Source organism: Dipodascopsis tothii, assembly GCF_038497935.1.
Source record: "Dipodascopsis tothii strain CBS 759.85 unplaced genomic scaffold V1510scaffold_7, whole genome shotgun sequence".
Classification (NCBI taxonomy): domain Eukaryota; kingdom Fungi; phylum Ascomycota; class Lipomycetes; order Lipomycetales; family Lipomycetaceae; genus Neoaidaea; species Neoaidaea tothii.
In genome coordinates this window covers 311,458-326,233 of record NW_027117991.1, presented here as the reverse complement: position 1 = coordinate 326,233, position 14,776 = coordinate 311,458, and the positions used below count along the sequence as shown (strand labels likewise).

The window sequence follows — 14,776 nt, the reverse complement described above, 5'->3', positions numbered from 1 at the left end:
ACGATGGATGCGCTGTACGGCCGCGTAGGAGAGCTCGTCGGTAGCCATGAGGTCCTGTGCGCGCGGGTGCGCGTCTAGAGCGCGGTAGATTAGTCCGGGTAACGATACATCAGCCACCGGGTAACATGTTCGCCGCCCCCGCCAATAGTCGCACGCGTATTGTCAGCGCCGGCGGCGGGCGGCCGTCGGCCGGCGTCGGCTGCGCGGGGCCCCGGATGTCTGCGGCGTGCCGTGATTCCGGCGGACGTACGGCGTCGGCGATGCCGGGTCCGCACCCGGGCCGACGAGCCTCCGCCGCAATTGCGGAGTAGCTGGACTCGGCGGCCGAGTCTGCGCATACGATCGACGCCGGACTGCTGTCGGAGCAGTCGCGAATCGCGCCGTCCGACGCGAATTGGCCCCGTATGCCCGCGCGCCGGTCCTACTGGCCATGCGCTCGGCCGACTAGACATGCCGCTCGAACCCCGGTAATCTCGGTCTCCTCTGCCGCCACTCATTGTATACGGCCCGCACAGGCAATGGCCGACACCGGCGGCCAGCTGTAGTCACTCAGAGGGCGGATAAATGCGTCGCGATCGACGGCGCGGTTCGTAGCGCGTCCTGGCTTGGCAGTGACAGGCTGTTGACGACACAGTGACTGGCACCCCAGCGGACCGGACCAGGCGCCGCCGCCTCCTCTCTCTCTCACGGCTGGCCACCTGTCCGAGTCGCCGGCCGCCAGGCACCCTCAGTCCGCAGACGTCAGTCTAATTCGGTCGTGCAGCGCCACGGCCCGTGCCACTGTGCGTCCGAACAGTGGCGGGTTAGACTAACGGAAGACCAATTTGGGATCCGAGCCGTCGCGCCCTTAGTGGCTACACTTCGGACATATGCGACGGTCTCGACTGGTCGCCCCGTTGCACGCCGCTCCTTGGACGCGCGCTACGTGGCAGCTGGCTCCCGCGCGGCTGGGTGACGGACGTATGAGGCTGGCTGGACCCGACTAGATCCCTCGTATCGGCGTGCTCATGCGGCAAACGTCTCAAGCAGGTGGGCCTGGCGGCCGCTCGCCACTGGACTGCATCGTGGGCAAGCGCCGACGAGTCTGCACGAGCTCGAACCCCTTGAACACCCTAAACTGACGTCTATGGCGCAGCGTGCGTAGCAGAGGCACGCCAGAATGGTGATAAAATTTCAGGGAGGGTTGTAGTTAAGGGGCTGTAGGGCGCAAAACGCGGCAGTGGACAGCGGGGGGCTGCGGCCAATGGAGCGAGACAAGTGCCGATTGCGGGCGCCAGCGGCGCTGAGCTCTGGGTGCCGAGAGGCGCTGGCAGGAGACGGGCGCACCGTCTGGCACTAGACGATCGGGTTGGCGGCCGATCGCCGCGGGCTCGTGCGCGCCGCACTTCATGCGGCTCGTGGCTGTGGCGGCGGTGCAGTGGGGCGCGCGGCTCGTGCGGCTCGCGCGATCTAGACGGGCTGCGGCGTTTCCAGGGCAACGGTTGCCAGGACAACGAACGTTACCCGGATCTTCGGCCTCCACCGCTGATAACGACGCATGCGATCGGCACCGACGACGCAGACGACAGACGCCGACACAGACGACGACGAACGACATGGCGACGGACAACAAGCTCTTCCGGTTTCCGGATATCTTCCAGCTGCCGTCCAGCGAGAACGTGCGGGCGGCGGGTGTGTACACCGCCGGCGGCCTGTTTGCGCTTGGCTTCTGGTTCTTTCTCGACAGTGCCATCTACTCGCACACGGTCAACACGTCGGAGGTGCATGTCCGGTTTGTTGACTGGCTTCCGGCGCTGTGCTCGGTGATGGGCATCATTGTGTAAGTGTCTGCGGGGGGCGCGGCTAACGGCAGCATCAACTCGATCGACAAGAGCCGGCTCAATAACGACGCCTCGTTCTCGTTCTCGGGCTCGGGCGTGGCGTGGAAGGCGCGGCTGGTGCTGTTCATGGGCTTTGCTCTCCTTGCCGGTGGCTTTGCCGGCTCGATCGTGGTCCTGATCATCAAGTACCTGATCCCGGACTACCCGCTGTCGACGCTCTACTTTGGCATCTCGAACGTGGTCGCGAACGGCCTACTGATGCTGTCGTGCATCGTGCTGTGGGTCTCGCAGAACGTCGAGGACGAGTACTCGTACTCGCTGGCGCTGTAAGACGCGCGCTGGCGCATGGGGATGCCCGCGGGCTTGCTCTATAGTACAATACATGCCGGTCCGGCCGGCTGACCGAACGACGGCGCCGGGCGCCTAGTAGCCAAACGACGGCGGCAGGCCGGCGCTCGCCAGCACGGCCGCCTGCACTGAGTAGTTGTTCTTCTTGGCCTGGTCGGCCAGCAGGCGCTCGGCCTGGTCGCCGTGGCGCTCGCCCTTGCCGTCCTTCTTGAACGCGTACGCGACCGTGCACGCCTTGTTCATGAGGAACTGGCCATTCATAGCCTCGATCGCAGCGTCGCTCGAGTCGAACGAGTCAAACGAGACAAAGCCGTAGCCCTTGGACCCCATCGTGTCGTCACGCGCGATCTTGGGCGGCGCCACAAGGTGCCCGAACCGCGAAAAGACCTCGAACAGCATCTTCTCGTCGACGAGCGGGTCCAGGTTGCCCACGAACAGCTCTGCGCCGACCTCGATGGCCTTCGTCTTGCTGGCCGCGGCCTTGTTGACCCGGATCGGCTTGCCGAAGAGCCGCGTCTGGTTCATCACGTTGGCCGCGTACTCGGCGTCCTTCTCGGTCGCGTACTCGACGAACCCAAAGCCCTGGTGCGCCATCGTGATCCGGTTCTTGGGCAGGTGCACGTTCATCACCGGGCCGGCCTGGATCATGAGCTCCCAGATCTGCGGTTAGCTTGCCCGCTGCGGGTCGCCTACCATCGCGTCCGTCACGCCGTCGTCGATGTTGCCGATGTAGAGAGTGGCCTCCTGGTTCCGCTCTGTCTCGGTCGGAGGCCGCAAGCTCATGCTGCTCATCTTGGCGTTGTGGATACCTCGTCGGGCGTGTCGAATGTGTCGAAGTTGGTCGAAAATTTCGCGATAGTAATATACCCAGAAGGGGCGCCACACCAAGCGTGGCGACCGGCCGGTGGACAGCGCACGAAGCCACTCCCGACGACTCGCACGGCCGTGGCCGGGATGGCCGAGCTGCCGGTCGAGTATAGCAGCTCGGCTGCGACAACGTGGCAACCGCTCTGGCAACGTACCGGCTCTGCACTGCCACAGAGCAGAGCTCACCAGCCACAGTGCCTCTGTCTCATCAATTTGCCGCCGTCCGGCCAGCCGACGCGCCCGGGCAAGCCGGCTGGCAGGCTGGCGCCTGTGTTTCGCTAGCACTGTCGCATTGGGTGTCTACAGCTGTCGCAGCGGCGTCGTCCGCTGCGCAAATGGCGTCCAGAACACCCCAGCCAGCCAACATTGACCAAACCGCCTGGCAGATCCGCGTGTCAATCTTGGCACTCGTTCTCTATTGTAGCTACTCATATAACGCGGGCCGTGAAGTCCAGCTTGCGGCCGAGGTAGATGGCGCGGTTGGGGCGCAGCAAATGGCCGTCGTCGATTAAGAGCTCGACGATCTGGGCAACTGCCCGTGCGTCGTCCAAGCCATTGTGCTGGCGGCCACTGAACGGCAGACGCCAGTAGCCGAGCATGTCTGTAAGAGTGCGGTGCACGCGCTCTTTCTTGCAAGCGCGGAAGAGCTGCTTGAGGTCGATGTAGGCGCCTTCAAAGAACGCCGGCAGGCGGTAGTTGTTGACCTTGCACGAGCGGGCGGCCAGGAACCGATCGATGTCGGCTGAGCCGTCTGTGACCCACATACAGGTGGCCGACGGGCTGCGGTCGGCGCGCGATCCGCGGACGGCCTCGGGATGGCGGTCCAGAAATTCGGCCAGAGCGGTCATAGCCTGTTTAAACGACGGCGCCGCGCGTAGCTCGGCGGGAGAGATTCCAGTCAGCTCCGTGCACAGCGGCGTCAACGAGGCCCGTGTCGGCCGGACGTAGGTGTGGAATTCGTCGCGTGCGCCGGTGTGGAGGTCGACCAAGACGACGGCGAGCTCGATAACTTCGTGCGTGTTTGACAGGAACCGCGCCCGGTTCTCGAATGTGGCCTCAATGTCCATGCAGAGCACGTACCGGCTGGGGTCAGCCAGGTCGGCGACAGACTTACACTGGCGTGCGCAGCTCGCGGACGGCGCTGGAAAGCGAAAGAGCTGCGAGGGCGTCGGGCAGATCGGCCGATCCGGCGGCGTCGTAGACCGGTACTGCCGCGTCTGTAGCCTCGCCCGTGGCTGTCTCCACCTGGGCGTTCTCGGCAGTGGCCAGCGCCACGGTCGCAGTGGTTCCGGGGGCCGCAGCGTCCGTGTTCGTCTGGCCCGCGTCGTTGGGCTCTGTTCCGGCTGTCTCGGCCGACACCGCGGCGGCCGGCTCCGACGCGCCGTCGGACACCATTGCGCACGGTCCGTCGATGTGTTGCCCGGCTGCGGTAGCGTACAGCTGCGGGTGTGAGCCGGCGTGGACGTTTGGCGGTGTCGAGTCGATGTCGGTTGGACTTTCTCTTAACCACAGATTTCTCCGTGACTACTCTCCCAGCGACGGCAACGTCGGCAACGACATGTGGCAGCGATTTGTGCAGGAGTTCCTGACGCGCAAGGTGAGTTCGAGGCGAGGATAGAGACGGCCTGGGGCGGCATGGATGCTGGCTTGGCGGCTCCGCCGGGGAGGCTGATTTGTGTGCGACCCGCCGGACAGTTGACGGAGCTGCTGTCAAGGCGCCGCCAGGACACATGCGATGAGCTTCCGGCGGCGAAACCCGCGAGCCTAGATGGCCCACAGGGTGCCATGCGGCGACCGTCTAGCCCACGGTGGCGCTGAGTGCCTTTGTGCAAGTATGTAGCCGCAGATCAAGTCTGCGGCTATATGCCCACCGGCAACGCCTTGGGGAGCCGCCGCCGGAGGCCAGTGCGGCTATATGGCCGTGGCCACGGGGCGCGGCGGCTATATGCCGCACAACGTGCGGCTCAAGAACGCGCTGACAGCAGCTCCTCGAGTCGGCCACGTTCCACCGCGTCGTGCGCGCGTTCCACGGCCGCGTGACGGACCTGCCCGGTCTGGCGCGGGACATCACGCAGCAGCGGCACGTCGAGGAGGCCCGTCGGTTTGGGCGGATCTTCCTGGACGAGCTGAAGCAGGACTTCAAGAAAAAATGAGTAGTGTACAATGCTATCTAGTTCTGGAACGAGCGGTCGACGGTCAGAGTGACCCGCTTGAACAGTGGGGGCGAGAGCGTAGCCGACAGAAAGAGGAGTATCTCCTTGACGTCGTCGCTGGTCTTGGCGACCTCGAGCATGGCCTCCTTGGAGCGCAGGTCGCGTGCCGAGGGATCGGCCTTGTAGGCGCGCTGGACCTCGCGCTGGAGGTGGCGGACGATGAGGCCCTCGGCGCGGGCGTTGAGCCGACTGTAGGCGGCGATGATCTCGTCGAACATGGTGCCGTCCTCGGCGACAGTGGCGGGCAGCTTGTCGGCGATGCCCAGGGCCTTGTCGGTGTCGGGGATGACGCCGCGGTTGCGGGCGACGCGCTCGTTGAGCTCGCTGTGGAGCTCGAGGAAGAGGATGTCCTCGCCCCAGTCGCGCAGAGCGTCGTGGACGTGGACGCCCGAGCAGAGCACGCGGCAGAGACGCTCGACGCCGGCGACGCCGCCGACCGTGCGCCGGCGCTCGTCCTCGCGCGCGGCCGAGACGCCCGAGACGGCGCGCATGATGCTCGATGTGAGCGTCTCGAAGGCGTCGAGCGACAGCGAAAGCTTCTCGTGGTACGAGTCGAGGATGGCGATCTGGATGTCGGTCAGGAAGCGCAGCTGGTGGGCAAACGAATGCAGCGGCCGGTAGAGCTGGGTGATGGTCTCGAGCAGGTCCTTGAGCCGCACGGCCGACCGCGTCGGGTTCGTTTCGGCGGCGTCGATGCCCTCGGCCTCGATCGTCCATGCGTCGTCGGCCGAGACGATGGTCTGGTAGCGCCCCAGGGCGACTGCGGTCAGCGGCGTCGCGCGCGCACTTACACTCCTTCTCTACCGAGAGCCACGCCTCGAACCAGTCGACGTGGGCCACCATGTCGCCGGTCACGCCGTGCCAGGTGTCGGCGCCGAACGGCGCGTAAAGGTACGCTTCGCGCAGGCCGTCGTCGAACTTCATGCTCTCGAGCATCAGGTGGCTCAGCAGCTGCGGGTCATGCAGCACGGCCGGGATCAGCTCCTCGAGCTTGCGCCGGACCGACGGCAGGAACGCCGTGATGAGCTCGTGCACGGCCTCGCGCCGCTGCACAACCGTGCTGTCGTCGAGCAGCTGCTGCACGTACGCCTCGAGAAAGCCCTGGTGGTCCTCGAGCGCGCCGACAAAGTGCGTGAAGAACCACTCGGGCTTGTCGGCGCGGTTGGTCTCGCGCGGCGTCTCGAAGTGGAACCGGAACCGGACGTCCAGGTCGAGGGCGAGCACCTCGAACGCGTAGACGGCCTCGTCGGCCGGGCCGCGTGCGCGGCCGCCGAACTGGAACGCCAGCAGCCGCTCGAACGAGCGGTCGAACGCGGGCGACTGTTTCTGCGTGCGCACCGCCCGCGGCCAGCCAATGTCGGCCAGCTCCGAGCGCAGGTCCCGGTACAGCGTGGCCTTCATGGCCTGCCACAGCCGCGCACGCGCGGCCGCGACAAACTCGACCAGCCGCAGCCCGGCCGCGCCCGCGAGCTCGCCCACCTTGGCCTCGACCGCGGCCAGCGCGTCGTAGTCCGCCAACGCGCCGGTCGTGTCCTCGAGGACCTTGGCCTCGGCCTCGTCGCTGCGGTCAGCGCGTCCGTGGCGCCACATACCACACTGTCAGCACGTCGCGGACGATGGTGAAATAGTCGCGGGCAGCCTCGTACCGCGCCAGCTCGGCTAGCAGCGTCTCGAGCGGGCCCACGAAGTCGGCCTGGGCGAACGTGGCCTCGGCCTCGGCCACGTTGTCTTTCAGCACGGCATGCTCGGTCTTGAACTCGGAGATCTTGTCGGTGATCCGCGCGGTATTGGCCACGAGCTGCTGCCGCTCGGCCTCGATGCGTTCCTCGGCGGACGCGATCTGCGGTCAGCGGGTTCGGCGGCTATATGCGGCTATATGGTGTGGGCTTGTGCGGCTTCGCGGAGACGCCTGCCTCCGCCAGGCGCGCACGATCCAGGGCCTGCAGAGCTGCTCCCGACGGAGCCGTCCCGGACGGTCGCCTGCTGAAAGCATATAGCCGCACGGACCCCCGGCGGCGACTCCGGTGCCCCTGCGCCGCACGACATGCGGCGCAGCAGTGTATGCAGGCAGCCGCATTGGGTGCTGCTGGTGTAACCTGAGCCGCACGACATGCGGCTCACAGCCGTCGCACAGCGCGTCGCCCGACTGGCGCAGCGCACTCGCCCGCGACGCCGTCACTGCACCGCCGCGGAGCCGTCGCTGGCGCTCGGCAGACGCCAGAAGGCTGCCGGCTCGAGTAGACAACATCTGCTGGCCTTTGGCCGGCCCTGCGCCAGCAGAGTCGCCACGCGGCGTCTCTGCTCGCCGACGCCGAGCAGCCCAGCAGCAGTCCGGCGGGCGGGCGCTCGGTTCGCGGCGATCGATCTCCGGCAGCCGAACGAGCAGCATAGCCGACCCGGCTTGAACCTACCTCGCGGGATATCTGGAGCTGTTCCTGATCCAGACTGGCAATGAGAGCGTCCAGCTTATCGAGACCGTCGACCCCGCCCACGGTGGCATTGATGTACTCGGTAACGGTGGCCATGGCCGCCAGAGTGGGTGGGCTGAGTGTGTAGTGCGGGCTGTTTGGTACGGCCGTCAATCTCGCGATGTGGATTTGGCGGTTGGGACACGACAGACCGCATCAAAGCACGACGCGGCCACAGCACCGCAGACAGCGCGGGCGGCACAGCTTGACAGCGTCGGAGACGCACACGACGCATAGCCCTGGACGTACGCAATCGATCAAGACGCGTATGGCCGTGCGATGGGCAACCGGGCGACCAACAGCCCGTCCGGAAAGCGCAAGCGGCCGGCGGCGGAGCAGGGCCGGCCAGGCCAAACACGAACACTAGACTTTTTCTTTGGTCGGAAGGACGCTGCGTCGAAGGGCAAGGCCCGGGAGGATGGGCCGAGCAACCGGCCGGCCGGATCGGCCGCAGTGACCGAGAGCGACGAGGAGATGGCGCGTCGGCTCCAGCAGCAGTTTGATCTGGAGGCGGCCGAGGCGGCCGGGAGCGCCGCCGAAGGGAGTGGATCAGCATCTGGGGGCTCCGAGAGGCGTGCGGGTGTGTCCGGGACGGACCAGGCCGAGGCAGCGGTCAAGACGGAGCCGGAGGAGGCGGCCCAAGGGCAGATCGAGGCTGTCAAGACCGAGGGAGCTGCAGACGAGCCGGCCGTTGAGAGCGAAGCCGGGGTCAAGCGCGAGCCCGGGCTCAGGGGCGACCCCGCCGAAGGCACCGCTGGCGCTGCCGCCGGCGCGGCCGTCGACGCCGCGCCAAAAGCTTCGCCCGCGTTCGGCCGTTCGGCCGACACAGGCGTCTACGACGCCATTTCCAGGCTCGTTTTCGACGTCGAGCCCGCTGCGTTCGACGTCGCGGCCGCGGCCGCGGTCGTCGCGCCCGCCGGCGCCGCGCCGTACGCGCTGCTCGCCCAGGCGTTTGTGCAGATCGACGCAACGCGGTCGCGGATCCGGATCGTCAACGCACTGGCCAACTGCCTGCGCCTGCTGCTGCGCGTGGACCGTGCGGCGGTGCGGCCGGTGGTGTGGCTGAGCACCAACGCGCTGGCGCCGGCCTACAAGGCGGTCGAGCTCGGCATCGGCGGCGCGACGGTGTTCCGGGCGCTGCGCGCGGTCACGCAGATGTCGCCGGCGGCGCTGCGCACGCTGTACGCCAAGCACGGCGACATCGGCGACGCCGCGTTCGAGGCCAAGGTCGCCGTCAAGACGCTGGTGGAGCCGGCGCGGCTGACGGTGGCTGGGGTGTACGCCACTCTGATGCAGATCGCGACGACCAAAGGCGCGTCCAGCGTCAAAACCAAGCAGGGCCTGATCGAGCGGCTGCTGATCCGCGCGCGCGGGCCCGAGGTGCGGTACCTGGCGCGCACGCTGGTCGCGCATCTGCGCATCGGCGCCGTCAAGAGCACGATGCTGGTCGCGCTCGCGCGGGCGTTTGCGTTCGACGCGGAGCCCGCGCCGTCCGCCGACACGCTGGCCGCCGCGGAGGCGGCCGTGCGGCAGACGTACGTGCGGCACCCGAGCTACGACGACGTCGTGGCCGCGCTGCTCGAGCATCCGGTGGCCGAGCTGCCGGCGCGGTGCCCGCTGGCGGTGCACGTGCCGTTGCTGCCGATGCTGGGCGCGATCACGCGCGACGTCGGCGAAGTCGTCGCGCGCGTGCCCGAGGACGCGCAGCTGGCGTGCGAGTTCAAGTACGACGGCCAGCGCGCGCAGGTCCACTGCGGCGCGGACGGGTCCGTGTCGCTGTTCAGCCGGCACCTGGAAAACATGACGGACAAGTACCCCGACGTGGTCGCGCTGGTGCCGCGGTTCCGCGGCACGGCGTCGTCGTTCGTGCTCGACGGCGAGCTGGTCGCGATCGACCGGGCGACGGGCGCCGCGCGGTCGTTCCAGGCGCTGGCCGGCCGTGGCCGCAAGGACGTCGACGCCGGCTCGGTCTCGGTCTCGGTCTGCCTCTACGCGTTCGACCTCATGTACCTCGACGGCGTCGCCCTGCTGGACCGGCCGCTGCGCGAGCGGCGCGAGCTGCTGCGGGGCACGTTTGTCGAGCTGCCGCTGGAGTTCGCGCCCGTCCGCAGCATCGACGCTGCGGCCGCAGACACGGACGCGGTGGCCGCGTTCTTTCGCGACGCGGTCGCCGCGCGCTGCGAGGGCCTGATGGTCAAGCTGCTCGACCACGTCGACGACGGCCGGCGGCGGCCGCTGCTGGCGTCGTACGAGCCCGACCGCCGGCTCGAGTCGTGGCTGAAGGTCAAAAAGGACTACGACTCGGGCGCGGACTCGCTCGACCTCGTCCCCGTCGGCGGCTGGCACGGCCAGGGCCGCAAGGCCAAGTGGTGGTCGCCGATCCTGCTCGCCGTGCGCGACCCGGACTCGGGCATGCTCCACGCGGTCTGCAAGTGCATGTCCGGCTTCACCGACGCGTTCTACCAGGAGATCACCGACAAGTACGCCGAGGACTCGATCAACGTCACCACGGCCTGCCCGCTGGATCTCGACACGCCGATCGCTCCGGAGCTCTACTGGGTCCCGCAGGGTACGTACTGGCTGACCGCGCTGACCGCCAGAGGTCTGGGAGGTCCGCTTCGCCGACATCACGCTGAGCCCGGTCTACACGGCAGCGGCCGGCCTCGCGCACCCGGACCAGGGCCTGTCGATCCGGTTCCCGCGGTTTGTGCGCCGCCGCGACGACAAGTCCGTGGACGACGCCAGCACGCCCGAGTTCCTGGCCGACCTGTACCGGCGACAGGAAACGCGCGGGCCGGACGCGCCGGAAGACCCCGAAGAGGCGCCGCTGCCGCTACTGGACATTTAATCGCGCATGTTTGATAGACTTCCGCCCGTCCGCATGACGCTTCTCTTGTGCAACCTGAGCCGCAGGCCGTGCGGCTGGCTCCGCCGGCGCTGCGTAGCTGGCTGGTGTAGACGGCCGAGCGCGCGGCGCCGCCGCGAGAAGCTGGACCTCTGGCCAGGCCGGGACCGTAGAGCTGCCTGGCCACGAGCAGCACCGACGGGTCGGCGGCGGGCTCGCCAGGCGGAGCCGCGCGTATGCGGTCTCGTCGAGGGAGCCGCACGACACGCGGGTCGGAGACTGAGCCGCACCGCGTGCGGCTGGTTAGCTCCCAGCGCGACGCGGCTCACGTGCGCCGCACCGCGTGCGGCGGGCTAAAAAGATTTGCGGATCCGGCGCTCTCGACCACAGATCTCGAACAATGGCCGACAGAAAGCGCGGCGGCGCCGGCGGCAAGGAGCGCAACAAGAAAGTCAAGGTACGCGGCCGCGGAGCAGGCTGACGGCAGTACATGAAGGCGGCGCTGACGTCGATCCTGCCCGGGTCGGCGGGCGTGTTTGTGACGTGCAATCGCAACCACGAGCGGCAGTGCACGCAGGAGCTGATCGAGCTGTTCAATGAGGAGGCCGAGAAGCAGTACGACCTGACGGCGGCGTCGGACGACGACGACGGCGACGACGTCGAGGCGTCGCTCGCCAAGGAGCTCGACGCGCTCAAGCAGAAGAAGACAGGCAGCCTGTTCACGCCGGTGGCGCTGCAGTGCGAGTGCGGTATGTTGCTTGCGGGCACGCTGACAGCAGTGCTCTTCTTCCGGACGCGCAAGCCGGTGGTGCCGACGCAGTTCGTGCACAAGATCTGCGCGGACGCGCTGGCGTCGGGCGCCAAAACGACGCGGCACACGCTGCGGCTGTCGCCGGTGACGCTGACGGCGACGGCGAACGAGGAGGAGCTCGTCAAGCTGGCGCAGACGGTGCTGGCGCCGCACTTCCACGGCGAGGGCGTGGCGCCGCTGAAGGTGAGCCGCACGAGGACGCGCTGACGCAGTACGCGATCCGGCCGACGATCCGCAACCACACGACCATGTCGCGGGACCGCGTGATCAAGCTGGTGGCCGACGAGGTGGGCGCGCCGCACACGGTGGACCTGGCCAACTACGACCGGCTGATCCTGATCGAGATTTTCAAGAGCGTGGTGGGCTTGTCCGTGGTGGAGGACTACGAGCAGTTCAAGCGCTACAACCTCCAGCAGATCTTCGAGTCGCGGGCGGGCGGCGACAGCAAGGCGGCCGCGAGCGAGAGCGGCGCGGCGCCGAGCGGCGCTGCTGCGGCCGATCGTGTATCATAATCCTACATTCTCTAATAGTACAGTTCCTAGAATTTGTCGGCCCGCAGCCGCTGGTACGACCGCTGCAGCTGGGCCTTGGCCTGCACGTGCACGTCCCAGTCGTCGCGGCGGCGCCGCGCGCGCACGACGGCCAGGACCATGGTCGCCACGGCGCGGAACGTCGGCCGCTTGGAGCGGTCGCGGGCGGGGTAGATGCCGATCTGCTGCAGGATCATCAGGTTGGCCTCGTTGCAGGCCTCGAAGCTGCCGATCTGGAGCAGGAAGAAGGACTTCATGAAGGCCAGGTCCTGGCGGAAGTTGCCGTCGCGCTCGTTCTTGGCCCGCAGGTACCGGATCTGCATGGCCAGGCCCTTGAGCTCGGACTGGTGGACGCGGCCGGCGAGGTCGAGCTCGCGCTCGAGCGCAGCGACGCGGTCCGGGTCGCGGCGGTCGCGGACGTCGCGGGCGGCGTCGCGGGCGGCGCGCTTGACGCGGGCGTCGGCCGTGGCGGCCGTCTTTTGCAGCTCGGCCTTGGCCGCGCGGTACTTGCCGACGAGCCGCTCGCGCTCGTCGGCCAGCGACTGCAGCGTGGCGCGGTGCTTCTTGTCGCGGGCCTCGGCGTGCGCGCGCAGCCGGCGGAGCTCGGCGCGGGCGGCGTCGAGCTCGGCGCCGGGCGCGGCGTCCTCGAGCTCGCGCACGCGGCCCTCGGCGGCCCGCAGGTCGGCCTCGAGCCGGGCCACGTCGCGCCCGCGCTCGAGCCGGGCCGAGGCGGCCTGCAGGTCCTTGCTGAGCTCGACGTTCTTCTTGGCGAGCGCGTCCGCGCGCTTCTGGGCGGCCTCTTTGAGGCCGGCCTCGCTGTCGACGAGGGCCTGGGCGGCGGCGAGCTCGGCGCGGAGAGCGGTGGCGGCGTCGTCGGCGTCGGGCGTGCCGACGGCCGTGGCGGCCTCGCGGTTGAGCTGCGCGTTGAGCGACTCGACCAGCCGCGTACGCTGCTCGAGCTTGTCCGTCAGCGACGCGACCTGGCGGGTCAGGCTCTCGAACACGCGCTTGCCGCGCGCGCGCTCGTCCTCGAGCTCCTTGCGCGCCTGCCGCGCCTGTGCCTCGACCGCCTGCAGCGCCGGCAGCTGGCCGGAGCTGCGCTGCAGGTCCGTGAGCGCGTGCTCGGTCGACTCGAACAGCTTCTTGTTTTCGTGGATCTGGGTCAGCGCGTCCGGCGGCGGACTTACGACGGCGTCCATCTTGTCCTCGGCCTCGACGGCGAGCACGACCTTGTCGTGCTCGAGCTCGCGGATGCGCCGCTGGGCGATCTCGAGCTCGGCCTGGAGCCCGCGCAGCTCGGCCGGCGGCGGCGGCGGCGGCTCGTCGATCAGCTCGGCCAGCTGCCGCCGCGCGTCGCTGGCCTCGTCCTGGAACTGGCGGGCCGTGCGCTCGCTGGCCGCGAGCTTGTTGAGCAGCTCCTCGACGCGCGCGTTGGCCTCGCGCTCGTACTCGAGCCGGCCGGCGCGCTCGGCCGCGAGCTCGGCGCGCGCGTCCTCGGCGTCCTCGGCGCTGGCAGTCGCTGCGCCGGCCGCCAGCGCCGCCTCGGCCGCTTGCAGCCGCTCGCGCGCGTCGTCCAGGTCCGCCGTCAGCGTGCGCACCTCGAGCTGCAGGTCCCTCTTGTCGTCCTCCAGCTGGTCGACCAGCTCGCGCAGCTCCTCGGCCTCGCCCGCGTCGCCCTCGGACTCGTCCAGCTGCTGCTTGTAATCGTCCATCTCGCGGTGCAGCCGGTCGATTTCGGCCTTGGCGTCGAACAGCTCGTCCGACGCGCGCTGCTGCTCCTGCAGCAGGTCCTCGAGCTGCGACCGGTCCGCCACGTCGCCCGTCTGGGCCAGGCCCGCGGCCACCTCGGCCACCAGCTTCTCGGCCTTGGCCTCGGACGCCTCCAGCAGCTTCTTCAGCCGCTGGTGCTCCGTCCGCAGCGCCATCTGCTCGGCCTTGATCTCGGCGTTCTCCTGCACCGTCGTCTTGAACTCCTCTGGCGTCGACTTGTCCAGCTCCTGCGTCAGGAAGAAGATCTTGAGCTTGAGCGCAAAGTTCTCCTTCTTGATCTCGTCGATCGCCTGCGTCAGCGCGTCCCCGGCGTGCGCACCTTTTCCTGTTCGCGCAGCGTCAGCGCGTGCTCGTCGCCCAGCCGCTTGAGCGGCGTGCCCGCGGCCGACGCCGGAGCCGACCGCCGCAGGCTGCCCCGCGTCAGGTCCTCCATGCTCAGCGACAGATCGGCCTCGAACGACTCGTTCGGCAGGCCGGGCGACCGCGTCTCGAACGCGCTCTCGGACGCGTCGCCGCCCGCCCGCGCCCGCGAGTTCTTGATCGCGCTCTTCAGCAGCGGCGTGAACTCGTGCCGGCCCACGCCGTTGTCGTTTGTGCGGTCCCGCAACATTGGCCGGATCAGCGGCGTGGCCGGCAGCTGGCCGCCCTTGCTGCCGGACGCGCCGCCGGGCGCGCCCGACGCGCGCACGGCCCCGCCGACACCTGCGACGCCCTCCATCCGCGCAAAGTTTGTCTCTGTCGGCTCAAAGCCGTCCACAGCCATGTCTGTCGTCGGGTGAAGACGTGGGGTGCGCGCGTTGCACCAAACATAAACACCGTTGCCATGGCAACGCGACGCGTCCTATCTCCCGCGGCCCCTTTCCCTTCCACAATTGGTTCGATGGTCTAGTTGGTTATGGCATCTGCTTAACACGCAGAACGTCCCCAGTTCGATCCTGGGTCGAATCAATTTTTTTTGCCAGGCTCAGCCGGGCCTGAGCGCGTGACGGCACGGCGGTCGGGTCTGACGAGCCTTCAGCGGCGACCCGATCGACAGTAGCTGCCGAGGAGCAGACACGGGAGAGCGTAGACCTATCCGGAGCTGCCTGCAGGGTGGTCGGCCCT

The 14,776-nt window shown here is 68.4% G+C and overlaps 8 protein-coding genes and 1 non-coding gene across 9 annotated transcripts; 5 read left to right on the top strand and 4 right to left on the bottom strand.

Moving 5' to 3' along the window:
• Nucleotides 1–910: 910 nt before the first annotated feature.
• Nucleotides 911–2,197, top strand: V1510DRAFT_314260 (uncharacterized protein). The gene is made up of 2 exons (XM_066930754.1): nucleotides 911–1,819; nucleotides 1,853–2,197. Exons 1-2 carry the CDS (start codon nucleotides 1,389–1,391, stop codon nucleotides 2,148–2,150), a joined length of 729 nt encoding a protein of 242 aa, XP_066790348.1. The 5' UTR covers nucleotides 911–1,388; the 3' UTR covers nucleotides 2,151–2,197.
• On the bottom strand, nucleotides 2,165–2,997 carry V1510DRAFT_391379 (uncharacterized protein). The gene is made up of 2 exons (XM_066931775.1): nucleotides 2,862–2,997; nucleotides 2,165–2,828 (listed from the first exon to the last, which is right to left on the bottom strand). Exons 1-2 carry the CDS (start codon nucleotides 2,958–2,960, stop codon nucleotides 2,244–2,246), a joined length of 684 nt encoding a protein of 227 aa, XP_066790347.1. The 5' UTR covers nucleotides 2,961–2,997; the 3' UTR covers nucleotides 2,165–2,243.
• Nucleotides 2,998–3,211: 214 nt separating this feature from the next.
• V1510DRAFT_314268 (ribonuclease H-like domain-containing protein) lies at nucleotides 3,212–4,690 on the bottom strand. The gene is made up of 2 exons (XM_066930755.1): nucleotides 4,150–4,690; nucleotides 3,212–4,118 (listed from the first exon to the last, which is right to left on the bottom strand). The coding sequence occupies exons 1-2, from the start codon at nucleotides 4,428–4,430 to the stop codon at nucleotides 3,464–3,466; spliced, it is 936 nt and encodes a 311-aa protein (XP_066790346.1). The 5' UTR covers nucleotides 4,431–4,690; the 3' UTR covers nucleotides 3,212–3,463.
• On the top strand, nucleotides 4,432–5,220 carry V1510DRAFT_413313 (uncharacterized protein). The gene is made up of 2 exons (XM_066933211.1): nucleotides 4,432–4,632; nucleotides 5,021–5,220. The coding sequence occupies exons 1-2, from the start codon at nucleotides 4,447–4,449 to the stop codon at nucleotides 5,186–5,188; spliced, it is 354 nt and encodes a 117-aa protein (XP_066790345.1). The 5' UTR covers nucleotides 4,432–4,446; the 3' UTR covers nucleotides 5,189–5,220.
• V1510DRAFT_314274 (TIP-1 family-domain-containing protein) lies at nucleotides 5,030–7,848 on the bottom strand. The gene is made up of 4 exons (XM_066930756.1): nucleotides 7,660–7,848; nucleotides 6,841–7,088; nucleotides 6,040–6,809; nucleotides 5,030–6,008 (listed from the first exon to the last, which is right to left on the bottom strand). The coding sequence occupies exons 1-4, from the start codon at nucleotides 7,771–7,773 to the stop codon at nucleotides 5,206–5,208; spliced, it is 1,935 nt and encodes a 644-aa protein (XP_066790344.1). The 5' UTR covers nucleotides 7,774–7,848; the 3' UTR covers nucleotides 5,030–5,205.
• Nucleotides 7,849–9,293: 1,445 nt separating this feature from the next.
• Nucleotides 9,294–10,769, top strand: V1510DRAFT_413303 (ATP dependent DNA ligase domain-containing protein). The gene is made up of 2 exons (XM_066933210.1): nucleotides 9,294–10,285; nucleotides 10,317–10,769. The coding sequence occupies exons 1-2, from the start codon at nucleotides 9,361–9,363 to the stop codon at nucleotides 10,562–10,564; spliced, it is 1,173 nt and encodes a 390-aa protein (XP_066790343.1). The 5' UTR covers nucleotides 9,294–9,360; the 3' UTR covers nucleotides 10,565–10,769.
• A 282-nt stretch (nucleotides 10,770–11,051) lies between these two features.
• V1510DRAFT_442473 (uncharacterized protein) lies at nucleotides 11,052–12,328 on the top strand (the record flags this gene model as incomplete). Its single annotated transcript, XM_066935650.1, has 2 exons — nucleotides 11,052–11,555; nucleotides 11,585–12,328. 2 exons carry the CDS (start codon nucleotides 11,052–11,054, stop codon nucleotides 11,882–11,884), a joined length of 804 nt encoding a protein of 267 aa, XP_066790342.1. The 3' UTR covers nucleotides 11,885–12,328.
• V1510DRAFT_406396 (uncharacterized protein) lies at nucleotides 11,911–14,435 on the bottom strand (the record flags this gene model as incomplete). Its single annotated transcript, XM_066932377.1, has 2 exons — nucleotides 11,911–13,962; nucleotides 13,992–14,435. 2 exons carry the CDS (start codon nucleotides 14,433–14,435, stop codon nucleotides 11,911–11,913), a joined length of 2,496 nt encoding a protein of 831 aa, XP_066790341.1.
• A 111-nt stretch (nucleotides 14,436–14,546) lies between these two features.
• On the top strand, nucleotides 14,547–14,620 carry V1510DRAFT_t69. The gene has a single exon. It is a non-coding gene; the product is annotated as a tRNA-Val (tRNA).
• The last annotated feature ends 156 nt before the right edge of the window (nucleotides 14,621–14,776 follow it).